Below are 19,297 nucleotides of genomic sequence, written 5' to 3' on the forward strand. Positions count from 1 at the left end.
CGCTAGACGAAGAGACTCGCAGAACGGATTAATTTCGTCTTGCGAGGCACCACTGTACCTTTAACATCAGTCAACTTCACTTCAAATCTGGAAAACGTATTAAAAAGTCAATTCCACTTACTGCTTTTGCAATAATAATAATTATTATTTATTTATTTATACGTACATATGTACATACATACATACATACATAAATACCTTCCCTATCTGGCTGGGTTTCCCCAGCCACTCTGGGCGGCTTCCAACAGAATATTAAAAACACGATAATATATCAAACATTAAAAACTTCCCTAAACAGGGCTGCCTTCAGATGTCTTCTGAAAGTCAGGTACAGTACTTGTTTATTTCCTTGACATCTGATGGGAGGGCGTTCCACAGGACGGGCGCCACTACCGAGAAGGCCCTCTGCCTGGTTCCCTGTAATCTCACTTCTCACAGTGAACAAACCGCCAGAAGGCCCTCGGAGCTGGACCTCGATGTCCAGGCTGAACGATGGGGGTGGAGATGCTCCTTCAGGTATACTGGGCTTTCAAGGTCAGCACCAACACTTTGAATTGTGCTCGGAAACGTACTGGGAGCCAATGTAGGTCTTTCAAGACCAGTATTATGTGGTCTCGGCAGCATTTCCCAGTCACCAGTCTAGCTGCCGCATTCTGGATTAGTTCATTTCTAGGTCACCTTCAAAGGTAGCCCCACGTAGAGCGCATTGCAGTAGTCCAAGCGGGAGATAACTAAGGCCACTCTGGCGAGGCAGTCCGCAGGCAGGTAGGGTCTCAGCCTGCGTACCAGATGGAGCTGATAAACAGCTGCCCTGGACACAGAATTGACCTCCGCCTCCATTGACAGCTGTGAGTCCAAAATGACTCCTAGGCTGCAAACCTGGTCCTTCAGGGGCACAGTTACCCCATTCAGGACCAGGGAGTCCCCCACACCTGCCCACCCCCTGTCCCCCAAGAACAGTACTTCTGCCTTGTCAGGATTCAACCTCAATCTGTTAGCTTGCCATCCATTCTCCACCTGCCTCCGGACACAGGACCTTCACCACCCTCACTGTTTCTGATTTGAAAGAGAGGTAGAGCTGGGTATCATCTGCATACTGATGAACACCCAGCCCAAACCCCCTGATGATCTCTCCCAGCAACTGCATGTAGATGTTAAAAAGCATGGGGGAGAGGATGGAACCCTGAGGCACCCCACAAGTGAGAGCCCAGGGGTCTGAACACCACTTTCTGGACGTGTTCCAGGAGGAAGTGAGTGGAACCCACTGTATGACAGTGCCCTCAGCTCCCAGCTCCTCATGGTCAAGAAGGATGTCATGGTTGATTGTATCAAAGGCCGCTACTCAGTCACCTTGCCCAAGAATGGAAGATTTGAGACTGGGCGTTAGTTGGCCATATTGGCCAGGTCCAAATATTTTTTTTTAAGAAGCAGTTTCATAACCGCCTCTTTCAGCGGGTCTGGGAAGGCTCCCCACAGAGGGAAGCTTTCACCACCCCACAGAGCTCATCACCCTGACCTTCCCAGCTCGCTTTTATGAGCCAGAATGGGCAAGGATCAAGGAGACAGGTGGTTGGTTTCACGCATCCAAGCAGCCTGTCCACATCCTTGGAGGTAACACATTGGAATTGATCCCACGCAACTCGACTAGTCAGGACTCTAGCACTCTCCCGCCCCAGCCCTTCTCCCATGGTGGAGTCTACCTCTTTCCAAATCTGAGTGACTTTATCTGCAAAAAACTTGCAAAATCATTGCAGGAGGTCTTGGGGTCCTTACTGGGCACCGATGGCGAAGGTGGTTCTGTTAGATTGTGAACCACCTGAAAGAGTCTTTTGCTGCTGTTTTCTGCAGATGCAATAGAGGTGGTGAAGAAAGTCTGCTTCGCCATCGCTATCGCCACTTGGTAGGCTCGACGTTGAGCTCTAACCCGTGTCTGGTCCAATTCAGAACGAGTTTTCTGCCACCGGTGCTCTAGAAGTCTCAGTGATTGTTTCATTGCCCTCAGCTCTGGGCTCCATGCAACTGCTTTGCAAAACAGTAATTGCAGTGCAAGTAAGGTGTCATTGCCAGAGAGCATTCTGATGATCTACTGGGTCGCTCTTCATCAGTACCTTGACTCTTTTTGCAGCTGAAAAATGGTCAGACTTAGAAAAAAATACTGTTCTTATTTAGTATTGGTATATTAGACCAAGCTAAGAAAAAGTTGGTTGTTCTGTTGCCTAGAACTTTTTTAAGCTACTGATGTGATGCTTGCATAAAATAAATTGGAGGAGAGGTGTCAAATAATACATTAGACTAAAATATGAAAAACCACATATCAGTTTTGTTAACTTTTAAATGTAGATAATTGTGCTAAAACAGATTTGCATTTACTACATACTATTTTTAATACAGTTTTTCTTACATGTAAGTGATTTTTGCTGAAGCAGACCGGAAAGTAGGTGAAAGTACTGAAGTAGGTACAAAAAGACGTTTCTCTAGGGAAAGTGGTACATGTACAGCATATTAAATACTTGTTTGTTCACTGTGTAGTATTTGCACAGCCCCTTTTGAAATAACTTGGCCTGAAGGATATATCTACACTACAAATGTTCATCAGTCTATGATGATGATTATCATTATCATCATTATTTATATACCGCCCTATACCCCCGCAGGTCTCAGGAAAAAGCAACTATTAAAAGCAATTTAACATCGATAGAATTAAAACTATTCATATACATAAAATCTAGTAAAATCATGCCAGTAATTACAATAAAAACAGCACAGCACCAATTCTTGTTCACCTCTTGTTCCAATTCTGAGATAAAAATACTGTAGTTATCTCTATATTGTAGCAATTTATCCTCCCTCCTCCCCCAGAAAAATCCACTCTATGCAAATACAGTACTCACTTTTTAAAACCTATTTGGTGTCAATCCCTACTGCCAGCTGTTGCTGCCATTCTCTGATGAAATGACTATGTGGGTGAGCCAAGCCAATCATGTAGCTGAGAGTCAGTTGTCTTTATCATGCTGACCCCGACAGCAAGAGAACACATTTATGCAGAGCGCCAGAAAGCCATTGGACTAAAAGTAAGGCATTTTACCTATCAGTTTCCCAGCAGAATTGGAGCTCCCAGGAAGCAAATTACTGTTTAAACCATTTCAAACCTATAGGACAGCTATTCCCTTGGAATAACAGCCTTGGCAAAATCAGCTGCTATCAGCATTGAGTACGGAACCTTCTTTTGGAAGTATGTGTGAGTTTCCACGTGAACTGTTCATGGGATGCATCTGATAGTAAATGTTGTGGGAGGTGAACAATAATAACTGAACTCTAATCTTATGTTACACTAGTCTCTTAAGTATTATACATTTTCCACAATGAGCAAGATGGTTTTGCCTGGTATTGTGCCATACACTTGCTCTTCATTTCAGATTCAATGGAAATCAAAAGTGTAAAATTAACCTCCATCACTATGTTTACTTTAGAAAATGAGGCCTCTCCTCAGGTGATTTGCATTCTCCCCATGTGGCTGCAATGGGAGCAGCTGTCTTTGGGGGAGACACATCCATTACTAGGCTTTGTCCGTCATATGCAAAACTCAGTAAAATAAACTAAGGGACCACTGAAAAATGTAGCCAATAAAATAAACACATTGTTCAAGAATAATCGAGCCATATCATGGAAAGAATGTAATTGGTGTCGTTCTCATTGATGGAGAATTCTGTGACCGAATACATGAACTGTCATTTAGGAATCTCTTTTGAACACTATACTCCAGACCACATGTCCAGAAGGATACATATAGATTTCACCTATATTGTGGCCAGGCAAATAAATGCATGTTTTCCAGATACCTTTGTTGACATAATGCAGCTTTGAAGGTAGGCACATTTGAAGGTGCTATGTATCCTTCCACTCTGACTAGTAAGTCTTCATCTGGGGGAGAGGCAGATGGCCTTGCGTTGAAAGGGGCTCAGACCTGGGCTAAACCCAGCTGGGCAGGATGCATCCCTTCCCCACTCGATAAGTTACCTTCAGCTGAGCAAAGGGAACTGAAGGATTTACCTAGAGTTCTAAAGATGGATTTGACCATGGCGATGATGTTATGATCAAAGTGGTGATGGTTTCAGTCTCCCAGCCCATTGGTTGTTGGCCTCTCTTATCCCATGTGCATTTTGGATATGATTGCTGTCAGAGCTGCTCCCAGATCCTAGCTCACAGAGGATCACGCTAGCCAGCGTTCACTTTATAAAAGTCTTTATTGAGTTACAGTTTCCATTTCCAAGCTGCCGCGTGCAGCTCTACGTCTTATAAGCTAGACCGGCGAAGCTCCATCTGAGTCCCCGCCCCCTGTACACCAACTTAATACCCTCGCCTTACTCCACCTTTTCCGCCTGACCGTTCTTCTCTGGGTCCCTCTGCCCCCCGTGGTCTCTTCCTTCCTGGACTCTTCTGATGCTGACCCCCCAGACCCTTCTGTCTCCTTGCGTCGGGCTTTAGGACCTGGCTCCCTTTCCGGGCTGCTTACTGCGCCGCCTTCCTGTGCATTTGAACTTGGCGCGCGCGCCCAACCTTCCACTTTCCGCTTGACCGTTTCTTCGCTCCCCGATGGAGGTGTGGCCACTCCTGACTCATGCCCTCCCCCCTGCGGCGAGCTGCCGGAGCTCGATACCTGGCGCCCTTCCTCTCCACTGCGCTCTGTTGGGGATGCTGGCCCCGATTTCCAACTGCTGCCCTCTGAACCCCCTCTGGACCCTTCTTCCTGGGGTGTCCCCCTAGGCTCCCCCCTTGCTCTGGCCACTGGCACTCCTTTCTGTGAATCTTCTGATTCACTGGAAAGACTCGGAGATCTCGGGTCGTCGTCGTCACTCATCTTTTCTTCGGACTCCTCCCCCTCGCTCTCTGTTTCCTCCCTTGCCCTCGCCTCTGCTCCTGAACCCCTGACAATTGCATATGGTTCTAGCTAGTTATTGCATCTCATATAAAATAACCTTTGTACTTTTCTTTTTTGCCAATGCACCAGGGTTTTTTTTAGTGCCAGACTATTATTTGCAAAAGGTGATGAAATATGGTACACATTAAACCGGCACCACCAGTATTCTTTTGGCAATTTGCCTATGTTTGTATTTACCTTAGGGTTACCAGATGTCCCCATTTCCCGGGGACAGTCCCTGGATTTGCGAATAAGTCCCCAGACAAATTCCATCCCCGGGATGTCCCTGGATTTCATCCCCAGGAAACGCAGCAGCGGCAGTTGGCTCTGGCTGGCTTCAGGAGCTACTCGGAAGTCCCCATATGATGGTGGTGCAGGGGCTCAAAGATGCAGCTTCTGGGCTGCCTCCACCTTCCCTGACCCCAGCAACTCAGCTGAGAAGGGAGGCTTCATGTTGCCTATCGGAGCAGCCTCCCAACTCCTCCTTGCGTGCAAGCAGGAGCGGGGCAGGGATCTCTCAGGCAATGGGAAGCCTCCCTTCCCAGCTGAAGGATCGCCGCCCCCTCCTGCTTGCACACAAGTAGGAATGGGATTGGGGCTGCTCCAATGGGAAGGAAGATCCCTGCCCCCTCCTGCTTGCACGCAAGTAGGAGTTGGGATGGGGCTGCTCCGAAAGGCGGTGTGAAGCCTCGCTTCCCAGCCGAGGGATTCCTGCCCCCTCCTATTTGCATGCAAGTAGGTATGGGATTGGGGCTGCTCCAATGGGAAGGGAGGCATCGTGCTGCCCGAGCCTCACCGCTGCTGCTGTTGGCCCTCCTCCACCTTCCATGCCTGACCCACCATGCACTGCTTCCCCACCACCACCACGGAAGAACCAACAACTCAGGCTGCCCAGACTCATGGAAAAAGGAGATAGAAGCCTTGGAGGAAGGGGAAACGTGGTGGTTGACCACCACCATTGCTGCAGCATCAACGTCCCGAATGTGTAGTATTTATTTACCGTATTTTTTGCACCATAACACTCACTTTTTTCCTCCTAAAAAGTAAGGGGAAATGTCTGTGCGTGTTATGGAGGGAATGCCTACGGGTGGCATGCCTACGGATTTTCCTCCTCTAAAAACTACGTGCGTGTTATGGTCAGGTGCGTGTTATAGAGTGAAAAATACGGTAATTAAAGTATCCCTGGATTCATTGGAAAAAATCTGGTAACCTTAGTTTTGCTCAACAGTGGGGGGAAATACCAGCATGAGTGAAACCATGGAGACCACATTTGCAGATATATCTGCAACCATTTGTGCTCTCCTTCTCATTCAGTTCCGTGTGCATTATATAATTTGTTATTGGAAAAACTTCCCATCCTAAGAATCTCGAATAACCAGCCTTCAACATTCAGTTTTTTAACCCTTCAGGGAAAAAAACTATTGCTTTTGAGTTGCATACAAACATAAAATCAACACTGAACACATGAATAAAGCTTTTAAGGTTGCTGTTTCAGTCTTCACAACAATAATCTTATTTGTTTATAGCCGGGATTGTCAGCCTGGTCCCTACCGCCCACTAGTGAGCGTTTCAGGATTCTAGGTGGGCAGTAGGGGGTTCTATGGCACAAGCTGAATCCTCCTTCCATCGAGCTCTGGTGGGCGGTAAGGAAATTTTACATTAGTGGGCAGTAGGTATAAAAAGGTTGACTACCCATGGTTTATAGGTTAGGATGGGTAAAACAGGAAAAACCACAACATATCAGTCACTGTGAAGTCTGGGCCATTCTATGGGTGTGTCCGGTTTTGCTTTTCCTGTTCCCCAAATAAGTAGCATAATTAATCATTTCTAAAAGTGTGTTTTAATGGATCAGACATGCAGAAATGTTATTGTACTGTGTCAGGGTTTGGAAGAGGTGGAGTATATATTTTTATTTTCAAACATTTTTAGAAAAAATACTGGTTCCACTGGTTCCTCAGGAGTTTTGGCCACCTGACCCGGAAGTGTCTGCGGACAGCGCTGGCTCCTGGCCTATAGAGTGAGATGAGCGCACAACCCTAGAGTCTGTCAAGACTGGCCCGTACGGGCAGGGGTACCTTTACCTTTAAGGAAATTTACATTGAGGGTTCAGGATTGTGCTGGTGGAGAACAGGAGGCAGAAAAACTCTCAGGACACTTTTGCAACTCTCCCTCAATTGCTGACTCCATGTGCCATACCTTCTTCCATCTAGAGGGACCTCTGCAGCCACTTCTGCTCATTCTTTTGCTTGAGCACTGGAGTCCAAAGGCAATATCAGTTTTGGGATGCTGAAGGTAAGATGTAGGAAGACTTTGCTGCAATGGAATAGCATGCAACTAGGATCTTACAAATGTGTATGGTTCTATACAATTACTAAAGACAATCCCATAAGTCTGACCTATTAGCACATTGTTTCATTTTGGTTTCATGATCATTGTGTGTTGCTTTTATATCCAGTAAAGGATTGCCTTCGAGTTCAACATTCACCTTAGAAGATAGTGCTATCTGCTTGACCTCAGAACAGAGCACAGTAGAAACAGAAAATGATAATGCTTCTGTGCTGGATGTATACTTAGTAAGTTGACTAATCTTTTCTTTTTCCAAATTATGTACACTTTCAAATAGGTGACTTGCTTTTGATTGACACTGGGTTGTATTCTGTAGATGTGTACTTCACATGTTTCACTCTTAGTGTACTATTCCATTTTGTGAGTAGTATGAAGTATTCCCCACAAAACTGAAAAGGTGAGATTCTGATGTCCTCTGATGCAGAACTGTCGCTTGAGAGAAGAAAATATGTATGACGCAACAGCACTTAAACTATACCTATAGTTCTATTCATACTTTTGTAGCTATAATTGGAGGAACAAATCAATGTTGCTTTGCTTACCAAACATTCCTCTGTTTCAATGCACATATTGGTTGGAATAGGAAATGCCTGGGTTATTCAAAAATCTTAGTATAAGTAGGGCATTGTAGAGAACTCCCTCTCCTTTTAATAGATTGGATCAATTTACATATATTTTCCATCTTTCTGTGGGCATGCAAGAGAGGGAAAGGCAAGAGAAATATCTGTGACATTTTCAGAACAGCGCTGGAAAGTCTCATGGGTTTGATAATGTTCCATTTGACTAGATTAGTATTTGCATTCCCTATTTCTTTTAAGATTCTTAATTCTGTCCAAATTTACTCATCTCGTGAAATTTACTAGTATAATGTGTTTGTATTCAAAGATGCTGAGTTTCAGGGTAGAAAACCTTTTATATATAGCATGGAGCACTCATTCACATTGGTTATAATCAGTAAAACAAAGTGGAGAAAACACATGTCTCTTTAAACAACTTCCTGCTGCATTGATCCACATATGTAATGCTAATAGTAATATCCCACATTGAGATTGTTGAAGATTAGATAAAAAGACCCTCGTTTTCTCTGTAATATTTCCCAATAATGGCTCAACTTGTTATATTTATTTAGGTTTAGCTAGGGTTGATCTAAATTAAAATTCTCCAATGTTTGCAGGAGTGAAGCTGAGCTGCCTTAATGGGATATCAAAATAACAACAACCTTCAAGGGAAATGATTATGGACGAACAGTTCATCTTCTGTGGGTGTGCTTGTTTCAAGCGGGATTTAGCAAGGTTGTTCTGCCACCTCTGAGCAGATTCAGCTTGCCATATCCTGGGATCCACAGTCATGGCCTGCATCGAACTGAGCATCCTTTCCACCCCGTTGCAAGTCAGCACTTGTTCCTGTGAGAATCCATCCTTTTGCCATTGTCCTAAAAAGAAACCCAAAGATCTAATAAGCCTGTTTGGGAATTAAAAATGATAACTATGTCCAATATAATAAACAGTGGATTCATTGAAGACCCTGTCTTTCTGGAACCATTTGCGATTCCTGCTAGGCAATGGGCTGTCCTGCAATTTACTATTCATATTATTTAAAAAAAAGCAACAGCCAGTAACTTAAGACACATGGAAGTGGCAAAAAGTATTCTCATTGGGGCTTAGTTTTACTCAGAGTAGACTTATTTAAATGAATGAATATGGCTAAGTTAGGTCCATTAATTTCAGTGAGACTACCCTACAAGAGAGGTTTGAGTGGGTACCCACTCAAACCTCTCTTGTACCTGCGATACATTGACAATATTTTTATTATCTGGGCACATGGTCAACAGACCCTGGATACCTTCCACCAGACATTCAATGACTTTCACCCCACCATCAACCTAACAATGAACCAATCTATGCAAGAAATACATTTTTTGGACACTACTATAAAAATACAGGATGGGCATATAGACACCACCTTATACCGTAAACCAACTGACCGACAAACATATCTACATGCTTCTAGCTACCATCCCAAACATACCAAACAATCCATTGTATATAGCTAGGCCCTACATTACAGCCGCATCTGTTCCAACTCTACAGAGACTCTCACCTAAAAGATCTACAGCAAACCTTTTTAGAACTAAACTATCCGCCTGATGAAGTTAAACAACAGATCAACAGAGCCAGACTGATACCCAGAGAGAACTTGCTGCAAGACAGACCCAAAAAAGAAAATAACAGAACACCACTAGTAATCACAGCTCCCAAGTTAAAACAGTACAACGCATCATAAGAGATCTACAACCTCTCCTAGACAATGACAGTTCTCTTTCTCAAGCTCTGGGAGGAAGACCTTTCATTGCCTACAGACAGCCACCCAATCTTAAACAACTCACCCACAAAAATACAACAACCAGACTTAACATGGACACCGGTACCAGAGCCTGCAATAAACCCAGTTGCCAACTTTGCTGCCACATACACCAGGACAACACCATTACTGGCCCCAACAACATCAAACATACCATCTCAGGACTATTTAATTGCTCATCTTCTAACATTGTGTATGCCATCAAATGACAACGGTGCCCTTCAGCTCTCTATATTGGTCAAACAGGCCAAAGCCTACGCCAAAGGATAAATGGACATAAATCTGACATCAGGAATCACAAGACAGAGAAACCAGTAGGAGAACACTTCAATCTCCCAGGACATTCTATACAATATCTCAAAGTATCTGTCTTATTACAAAAGAATTTCAGAAATAGACTGGAAAGAGAAGTTGTCAACAGGTTTACCACACCTACCAGCCAATCATCACCCTTCTGAGTAATACCTCTCCCCACCCTCTCACTGTATATAAGGATCTGGTGACTTCTGTTTCAGTGTATCTGAAGAAGTGTGCATGCACACGAAAGCTCATATGAATGACAAACTTTGTTGGTCTCTAAGGTGCTAATGGAAGGACATTTTTTTATGAATGAACTTGTGTATCACTTAAAGTATGGATTCTTAGATCACGGACTGCAGTTTCTTGAAGATGGACTTCTGGCGAGCGATGGGCTGCACCTCACAACGGTTGGGAGGAATGTTTTTGCCAAAAATCTCAGAAACCTCATCAGGAGGGCTTTAAACTGACTAATGTGACTGACCGAACCCAAAGGGTGCTCATCAATGGTTCCTCTTCATCCTGGAGAAGAGTGACCAGTGGGTTGCCACAGGGTTCTGTCTTGGGCCCGGTCTTATTCAACATCTTTATCAACGACTTGGATGATGGACTCAAGGGCATCCTGATCAAATTTGCAGATGACACCAAACTGGGAGGGGTGGCTAACACCCCAGAGGACAGGATCACACTTCAAAATGACCTTGACAGATTAGAGAACTGGGCCAAAACAAACAAGATGAACTTTAACAGGGAGAAATGTAAAGTATTGCACTTGGGCAAAAAAAATGAGAGGCACAAATACAAGATGGGTGACACCTGGCTTGAGAGCAGTACATGTGAAAAGGATCTAGGAGTCTTGGTTGACCACAAACTTGACATGAGCCAACAGTGTGACACGGCAGCTAAAAAAGCCAATGCAATTCTGGGCTGCATCAATAGGAGTATAGCATCTAGATCAAGGGAAGTAATAGTGCCACTGTATTCTGCTCTGGTCAGACCTCACCTGGAGTACTGTGTCCAGTTCTGGGCACCACAGTTCAAGAAGGACACTGACAAACTGGAACGTGTCCAGAGGAGGGCAACCAATGGTCAAAGGCCTGGAAACGATGCCTTATGAGGAACGGCTAAGGGAGCTGGGCATGTTTAGCCTGCAGAAGAGGAGGTTAAGGGGTGATATGATAGCCATGTTCAAATATATAAAAGGATGTCATATAGAGGAGGGAGAAAGGTTGTTTTCTGCTGCTCCAGAGAAGCGGACACGGAGCAATGGATCCAAACTACAAGAAAGAAGATTCCACCTAAACATTAGGAAGAACTTCCTGACAGTCAGAGCTGTTTGACAGTGGAATTTGCTGCCAAGGAGTGTGGTGGAGTCTCCTACTTTGGAGGTCTTTAAGCAGAGGCTTGACAACCATATGTCAGGAGTGCTCTGATGGTGTTTCCTGCTTGGCAGGGGGTTGGACTCGATGGCCCTTGTGGTCTATTCCAACTCTATGATTCTATGATTCTAAAGTAGTTTGTTTTGAGTCCTCTGTGAATATGGAAACAAGTTTCATGTTCTTTCTCCAAACACAATGCTGCCACCTATTGCTGATTCTAAAATGATAAGAGTTGCATGCTCCTTTCTGGACTGGCTTCTCAGTAAAAGTATTTAGCTGCACGGCTTTACCTTTTGAGTGTTCTTCAGGCACAAGAGTTCAAAACAATATATAAAAATAGATATCTTATATTGTTTCTTACCTGATGCTAATGTACTAATACTTCAGATTACATTGATTAGTTTCATAAATCTGGTGTTTTAAAGTCCTTATAGATTTGTCACTTTGATATAAATCACTTTTGTCCAGAGGTTTTTTAAATGTACAGTTTTTGGAAATCTAATTAACCTGTTGGTATAAAACGAACAAACACTGAAAAATATGTAGGTCAAAAACTATTGTTATAGTAAGAAAGCATTGTGAATATAGGGCATTATGAAAAGGAAAGAATTTTATTGTCTTTCACAAGTGATATCCTTATGACCGTACAGTATCCTAATTCCAGTTGTCTTAACCTTGGCTTGAGATATTTTATAGCAGTGAGAGTGGTTTCACTGTCATCTGGGAGACAGAGCCTTAATAAGTGCACTTAACAGGAAGAAAGGTTTTTTCTTCTCCAGTGTGTAAGAACTGGCCCAGTAATAAAATTTCTGTATCTTTGTCCTTCTTTAGCAGAGTCATAATTTCACAGTTGGGGAATATTACTTTTAGAGTGAAATGAAATACAGTGGATGCTCGGGTCGCGAACGTGATCCATGCGGGATGCGCATTTGCAACCCGCATCTGCGCACGTGCGGCTTGCAATTCGGCGCTTCTGCACATGCACAACCGCCAAAACCTGGAAGTAACCCGTTCCGGTACTTCTGGGTTTCGGCGGTCCGTAACCCAAAAAAATGCAACCTGAAGCATTTGTAACCCGAGGTATGACTGTACATAGCTTAACAAGATTTCAACCCTGTCTTCAGCTCAGGACTGGTCCTGGACTTTTAATCATTCCAACCTATTGCATGAGTCAAGAGAATGCACACAAGGATCTTTTTGCAGTGTGAGTTGTTTATACATGTCCCTGCGTCCTCTCTGACATTGAAAGGGACCTTAGGGTGTTCCTTTCTGACTGTACATTTTTTGTTGGAGACTCTAAAAATATTGGTGCCTAAGATTGCTCCTGCTAGCAAACTGGCCTGACTTCGGAGGTTAGTGAAGAATACAGCACTAGCTTCACAATGAGCATCTCCACTGCCAACTGCGTTGTGATCAAACTCATTGATCAGTGAGGAACGGTATATTTTATGGTCCATATGCAGCTGCATGAAATTCTCTAGTCTGTGCCACAATACTTCTATTCATGTAGAATCAGTAAATAATGTTCTGTGCAGAATCCTTTGAAAATATCTTGTACATTATCTAATTATGCAGCACAGTTTGCCCCCTATGCCTTGTGCCACATTCTGAGTGCATTTTTGTAGTTGTTGAGAGTCCTTAAGCATGATCAGATTTTTAACATGGTGCACAACATTTGTTTCCTTGTTAATATGATTAGATATGTTCCATTTTTAAACTTGTTTTTCCTTGAAATAAGGAGTTCAAGTTGAACTATAAAAATTGAACATTTTTCTTTTTTAAAACATTTTTTAAAAATTGATTTAAAGCCCCATCCATGCGCGTAGCCGGGGGGGGGGTCAAGGGGTCAGCTGCCCCCCATCAAGTAAAACAATAGAAATACTTAACTAAATGAACAATCATGTCGGTTCTACTCCCCCCAACAAAAGTCCTGCCCCCCCCAAATCCTGGCTATGCCTAATTATTCTGAAGCATTTCAGTTTATGCCAATTTAGCATTTAACATGTTTATTTGGCTTAATGCAACAAAATGCTACTGTGTCCAGTTCTGGGCACCACAGTTCAAGAAGGACACTGACAAACTGGAACGTGTCCAGAGGAGGGCAACCAATGGTCAAAGGCCTGGAAACGATGCCTTATGAGGAACGGCTAAGGGAGCTGGGCATGTTTAGCCTGCAGAAGAGGAGGTTAAGGGGTGATATGATAGCCATGTTCAAATATATAAAAGGATGTCATATAGAGGAGGGAGAAAGGTTGTTTTCTGCTGCTCCAGAGAAGCGGACACGGAGCAATGGATCCAAACTACAAGAAAGAAGATTCCACCTAAACATTAGGAAGAACTTCCTGACAGTCAGAGCTGTTTGACAGTGGAATTTGCTGCCAAGGAGTGTGGTGGAGTCTCCTACTTTGGAGGTCTTTAAGCAGAGGCTTGACAACCATATGTCAGGAGTGCTCTGATGGTGTTTCCTGCTTGGCAGGGGGTTGGACTCGATGGCCCTTGTGGTCTATTCCAACTCTATGATTCTATGATTCTAAAGTAGTTTGTTTTGAGTCCTCTGTGAATATGGAAACAAGTTTCATGTTCTTTCTCCAAACACAATGCTGCCACCTATTGCTGATTCTAAAATGATAAGAGTTGCATGCTCCTTTCTGGACTGGCTTCTCAGTAAAAGTATTTAGCTGCACGGCTTTACCTTTTGAGTGTTCTTCAGGCACAAGAGTTCAAAACAATATATAAAAATAGATATCTTATATTGTTTCTTACCTGATGCTAATGTACTAATACTTCAGATTACATTGATTAGTTTCATAAATCTGGTGTTTTAAAGTCCTTATAGATTTGTCACTTTGATATAAATCACTTTTGTCCAGAGGTTTTTTAAATGTACAGTTTTTGGAAATCTAATTAACCTGTTGGTATAAAACGAACAAACACTGAAAAATATGTAGGTCAAAAACTATTGTTATAGTAAGAAAGCATTGTGAATATAGGGCATTATGAAAAGGAAAGAATTTTATTGTCTTTCACAAGTGATATCCTTATGACCGTACAGTATCCTAATTCCAGTTGTCTTAACCTTGGCTTGAGATATTTTATAGCAGTGAGAGTGGTTTCACTGTCATCTGGGAGACAGAGCCTTAATAAGTGCACTTAACAGGAAGAAAGGTTTTTTCTTCTCCAGTGTGTAAGAACTGGCCCAGTAATAAAATTTCTGTATCTTTGTCCTTCTTTAGCAGAGTCATAATTTCACAGTTGGGGAATATTACTTTTAGAGTGAAATGAAATACAGTGGATGCTCGGGTCGCGAACGTGATCCATGCGGGATGCGCATTTGCAACCCGCATCTGCGCACGTGCGGCTTGCAATTCGGCGCTTCTGCACATGCACAACCGCCAAAACCTGGAAGTAACCCGTTCCGGTACTTCTGGGTTTCGGCGGTCCGTAACCCAAAAAAATGCAACCTGAAGCATTTGTAACCCGAGGTATGACTGTACATAGCTTAACAAGATTTCAACCCTGTCTTCAGCTCAGGACTGGTCCTGGACTTTTAATCATTCCAACCTATTGCATGAGTCAAGAGAATGCACACAAGGATCTTTTTGCAGTGTGAGTTGTTTATACATGTCCCTGCGTCCTCTCTGACATTGAAAGGGACCTTAGGGTGTTCCTTTCTGACTGTACATTTTTTGTTGGAGACTCTAAAAATATTGGTGCCTAAGATTGCTCCTGCTAGCAAACTGGCCTGACTTCGGAGGTTAGTGAAGAATACAGCACTAGCTTCACAATGAGCATCTCCACTGCCAACTGCGTTGTGATCAAACTCATTGATCAGTGAGGAACGGTATATTTTATGGTCCATATGCAGCTGCATGAAATTCTCTAGTCTGTGCCACAATACTTCTATTCATGTAGAATCAGTAAATAATGTTCTGTGCAGAATCCTTTGAAAATATCTTGTACATTATCTAATTATGCAGCACAGTTTGCCCCCTATGCCTTGTGCCACATTCTGAGTGCATTTTTGTAGTTGTTGAGAGTCCTTAAGCATGATCAGATTTTTAACATGGTGCACAACATTTGTTTCCTTGTTAATATGATTAGATATGTTCCATTTTTAAACTTGTTTTTCCTTGAAATAAGGAGTTCAAGTTGAACTATAAAAATTGAACATTTTTCTTTTTTAAAACATTTTTTAAAAATTGATTTAAAGCCCCATCCATGCGCGTAGCCGGGGGGGGGGGGTCAAGGGGTCAGCTGCCCCCCATCAAGTAAAACAATAGAAATACTTAACTAAATGAACAATCATGTCGGTTCTACTCCCCCCAACAAAAGTCCTGCCCCCCCCAAATCCTGGCTATGCCTAATTATTCTGAAGCATTTCAGTTTATGCCAATTTAGCATTTAACATGTTTATTTGGCTTAATGCAACAAAATTTATATCAAGGGCAAGGGGGGAGCGGCTCTCCTGCATTGCCAATGGCTCTCAGTGGCTCTGTATTGTTTCTTAATGGCCCTAACTTGGCCAGGTCGTTTTTTGCAAAGGCTAGCCCAGGAATTCCTCTGCAGTATTTCTCCCTTCAGATCGCAAATAATCAAAATCCTACCATTTATTAATTTCTAGGATTTAGCCCCCCATCTATAACAATATACCATATTGGCCCAAATATAAGCTGCATCCAAATATAAGTCACACCTTTAAAATTCAAGGAGGGGAAAAGAAAAAAAGACAATATCTGAATATGAGCCGCTCCCTTAAAATTCTGCCAGCACTCACACCCATTCCGTTTTACCATATGTCTGTTTCAGCAGCAATATCGTAAAAGCCAGTTTTTGTAAGGTCGCAAATTTAAGCCGCACTTTTAACTTTTCACGGTTGGAATTTGGGGGAAAAGTGAGGCTTATACAGTATTCAGGCCAATACGGTAGTAGATTGGAAGCTGAATGTAACAGTTGCCACAGAGGTATCTAATTCAGATATTCAGGAAATTTAGCTTTAAGCATCCTACAGGAAGTTGTATTGATTTCATTGGAACACTACTTTGGGATTGGGAATGGTAAACATAAAGGATCGTAGCCAGACAGCACTTTTCTTCTTGAAAAAAAGTTTGCTGGTACTGAAAAGCCCCAGAAAAAAGGACTGACTGTAGCAGATAAAACTGCAAAAGGCCTTTGGGGTGTTCTGAACACATTCTGTGTTGTCCATACAATGAGACTGAGTTATGATGGTCAAAAAATATTAAATGTTGTATAGTTGGGAAACCTAACATAAGAAGGAAGAAAATAGATGTTGTAGTAACCAATATTGATAGTGAAGGGGGGTGTTAACAAGTTTTGTTTGTTTGTTGGAGAAAAAAATTAATTCTTTTTATTTCTTTTGTTTAGTAATAGATCATAAAATAAGAAAAAGATGAATTTTAAGAATGAGAATATTTGAAGAGAAGCACTTTCTGCACTCCTGATTTACAAGGAAGAATTTGCTGAGCCTAGGAAACAAAAAGTCATAAGCAACAGAGCCTCTGTGAAAACAACAGAGGATTCTTGAAGCCTAGAAATGCTACCTTGGACTCAGAAGATGTGAAAGGAAACATTTCACACTTTGCTAGGATGTGCTGTTGCCAAACTGTGAAGAACTGCATACATTGTACTTAAGCTGCTCTTTCTTCTATTGCCAATCATCTTTTCAGGGCTTGGAAGTAATATTTTCCTATTGTCTCTCACGTGATTTTTTTATTTGCATGTATTCAGTGATTATGCACAAATGTAATCTGCTTTGCCTATTTAAAGAGTCATCATCATCACAGTGGTGAATATTATGTAAATCAATTCTGCTTTCCCCCAGAATTATAATTGCTCACCTATTAATTTCATACATGGGTTAGTGTAATATGTTTGCACATAGTTTATGGAAAGCTATCTTCTATAAAGAAATTTTCACTGTTTATTAGTGAAATGAAAAAGAAGCTATTTATAACAAGGCCTTATGTTGTGTACATATATTGTCTTTGACATATCTGTGATTAGATATATTGCTTGTAAAGGACAAAAATACATAATTTATTTAGTATATTCTACTGTAAACTATAGTTTTATTGACAAAAAATAAAGTATTTTGTTCTCAAAACAAGTGTTGCGGATAATCCTGATGCTTATCTTCTTGAGCAAATCCCATAACTCGCAAGAAGTATTTTCTTGACCCCTTATGTGTGACAATAAATGATGACGAAAAAGCAAGCCGGAGCCCAAAGAGAAGCCCATTGAAAAAGACCTTGCTTCCCTCTACAGTGGTACCTCGGGTTAAGTACTTAATTCGTTCTGGAGTTCTGTTCTTAACCTGAAACTGTTCTTAACCTGAAGCACCACTTTAGCTAATGGGGCCTCCTGCTGCTGCCGCACCGCCGGAGCACGATTTCTGTTCTCATCCTGAAGCAAAGTTCTTAACCTGAAGCACTATTTCTGGGTTAGCAGAGTCTGTAACCTGAAGCGTATGTAACCCAAGGTACCACTGTATTTTCAATTTTTGAGGGAAAAGAAAAGAAAAAGGATCTTTTTTGTATTTTTAAGGGAGTGTTTTTTGTAGTTGTTGTTTGTGTTTTTTTGTTTTTTGTTTTTGTTTTTTTTAAGGGAAGGAAGAAAAAGGTGAAAACATTTTCTATTTTAATTTTAATTTTTTATTGGTTTTTTGTTTTTAAAAGAATTTTCTTTCTTCTTTTTGAAAATAATAATATTCTTATATTACTATTTTCATCTCCACCTATTTTTTAATACATAAATTCCCCCCTTCCCCCTCATATATTCTAACCTTATTTAAAAAACAACAACACAAAACAACCCCCCTTTCCCCCCTAAGTCTTCAGTCCCTCTACTAAATTTCTATTACCTTTTTTAAAATACATCCATATATTACTTAAATCACACTCTCCACTCCCCCCCAAAAAGGGGGGGACCTTTTTTGTTGTAGTTGTGCTCATTTCTTCCAACTTCTTTTATTTCATCTCTATTTTACTTCCTCAGCATATAAACACTCTCCTTAAATCCCTTCCCTCAGCTCCTTTTTGCTTATTTTTCCTCATATTTCCCCCTACTTTTTACTCTCCACCCCATTTTTGTTTTCTATCACTTTTGTTTTTTTTTTTTTTAAATCACCCCCCTTTTTCCCATTGTCAGTTTGCTTTGAGGGGGGAGCCCTTTCTCCCCACCCCCTCTTTTAAAACAAGACCTCTTTCCCCATACCACCACCAGCCCCACAGTTCCCTCTCTCTCCCCACCCCTCCCTTTTTTCTCTTTTCTTCTTCTTCTTCCCACCCTCCTCTTCCTTCTCTTTCTCTCTCCCCCTCCCTTTCTCCATCCCCCTCCCCCGCCCTCTTTAAAGTAAATTTACTATCTCTCCTTCTCTCTCTTTCCCCCTTTTATTTTACTCCAATTTCCCCCTCCTCCCACCCCTCTCCTCCCCCGTTTTGTTCTTTCTCTTCTTCCTCTCCTTCCTCCTTCTCCCCCCACCCTTTACATATAGCCTGTCTGTCTGTTTCTGTTTCTGAACGCATCCCCAACCCCACCCTCCACCTTAACTGGACCCCAGTACCCCTTTTGTGTATATACAACCCCTCCTAAACACACATTTCCCCTGGCCCCAGGGGGAGTGCGAGATGATCTCGCACATCTCTGCCTGCTAACCCCCTCCCTCTATGTCAGTGTTTCCCAACCGGTGTTCCGCGGCACACGAGTGTGCCGTGAGACGTTGCCTCGTGTGCCGCGAGATGCCTGGAGGGAGGCGGGCGAGTCGGGCGGCGAGAGGCGGGGCGGCGGCGGCGAGGAGAGGCCGCGCCTCCTGCTGCTGCCTGGCGCTCCTCCTCGCAGCCGGCAGCGCTGCCTGGGCGCCTCCGCGCGACTCTGTCTCGCTGGGTTTGGTCTCCCAGCAGAGACGGGTCACACGCGCCCCTCCCTCCCTCCCTCAGCCTGCGCGGAGGGAGAGCCAGAGAGAGGCATCGCTCCTGCGCGG

The 19,297-nt window shown here is 42.8% G+C and overlaps 1 protein-coding gene across 4 annotated transcripts in view; it reads left to right on the forward strand.

Annotated features, from left to right (window-relative positions):
* PIP5K1B (phosphatidylinositol-4-phosphate 5-kinase type 1 beta) overlaps positions 1–17,422 on the forward strand; it is a gene marked incomplete at its 3' end in the record, with an annotated part of 97,504 nt that extends 80,082 nt beyond the window's left edge. For 3 of the 4 annotated variants that reach the window (XM_083464923.1, XM_083464925.1, XM_083464924.1), the window contains 2 exons: positions 7,374–7,491; positions 16,684–17,422. In XM_083464923.1, the coding sequence (XP_083321049.1) occupies positions 7,374–7,491; positions 16,684–16,686 (121 nt within the window). Of the gene's footprint in view, positions 1–7,373; positions 7,501–16,683 lie in introns of those variants that run through there. The other variant, XM_083464922.1, reaches the window with a different exon arrangement.
* Positions 17,423–19,297: the final 1,875 nt, after the last annotated feature.

The sequence above is a fragment of the Podarcis liolepis genome (assembly GCF_965112155.1).
Source record: "Podarcis liolepis genome assembly, chromosome: 11".
Classification (NCBI taxonomy): Eukaryota; Metazoa; Chordata; class Lepidosauria; order Squamata; family Lacertidae; genus Podarcis; species Podarcis liolepis.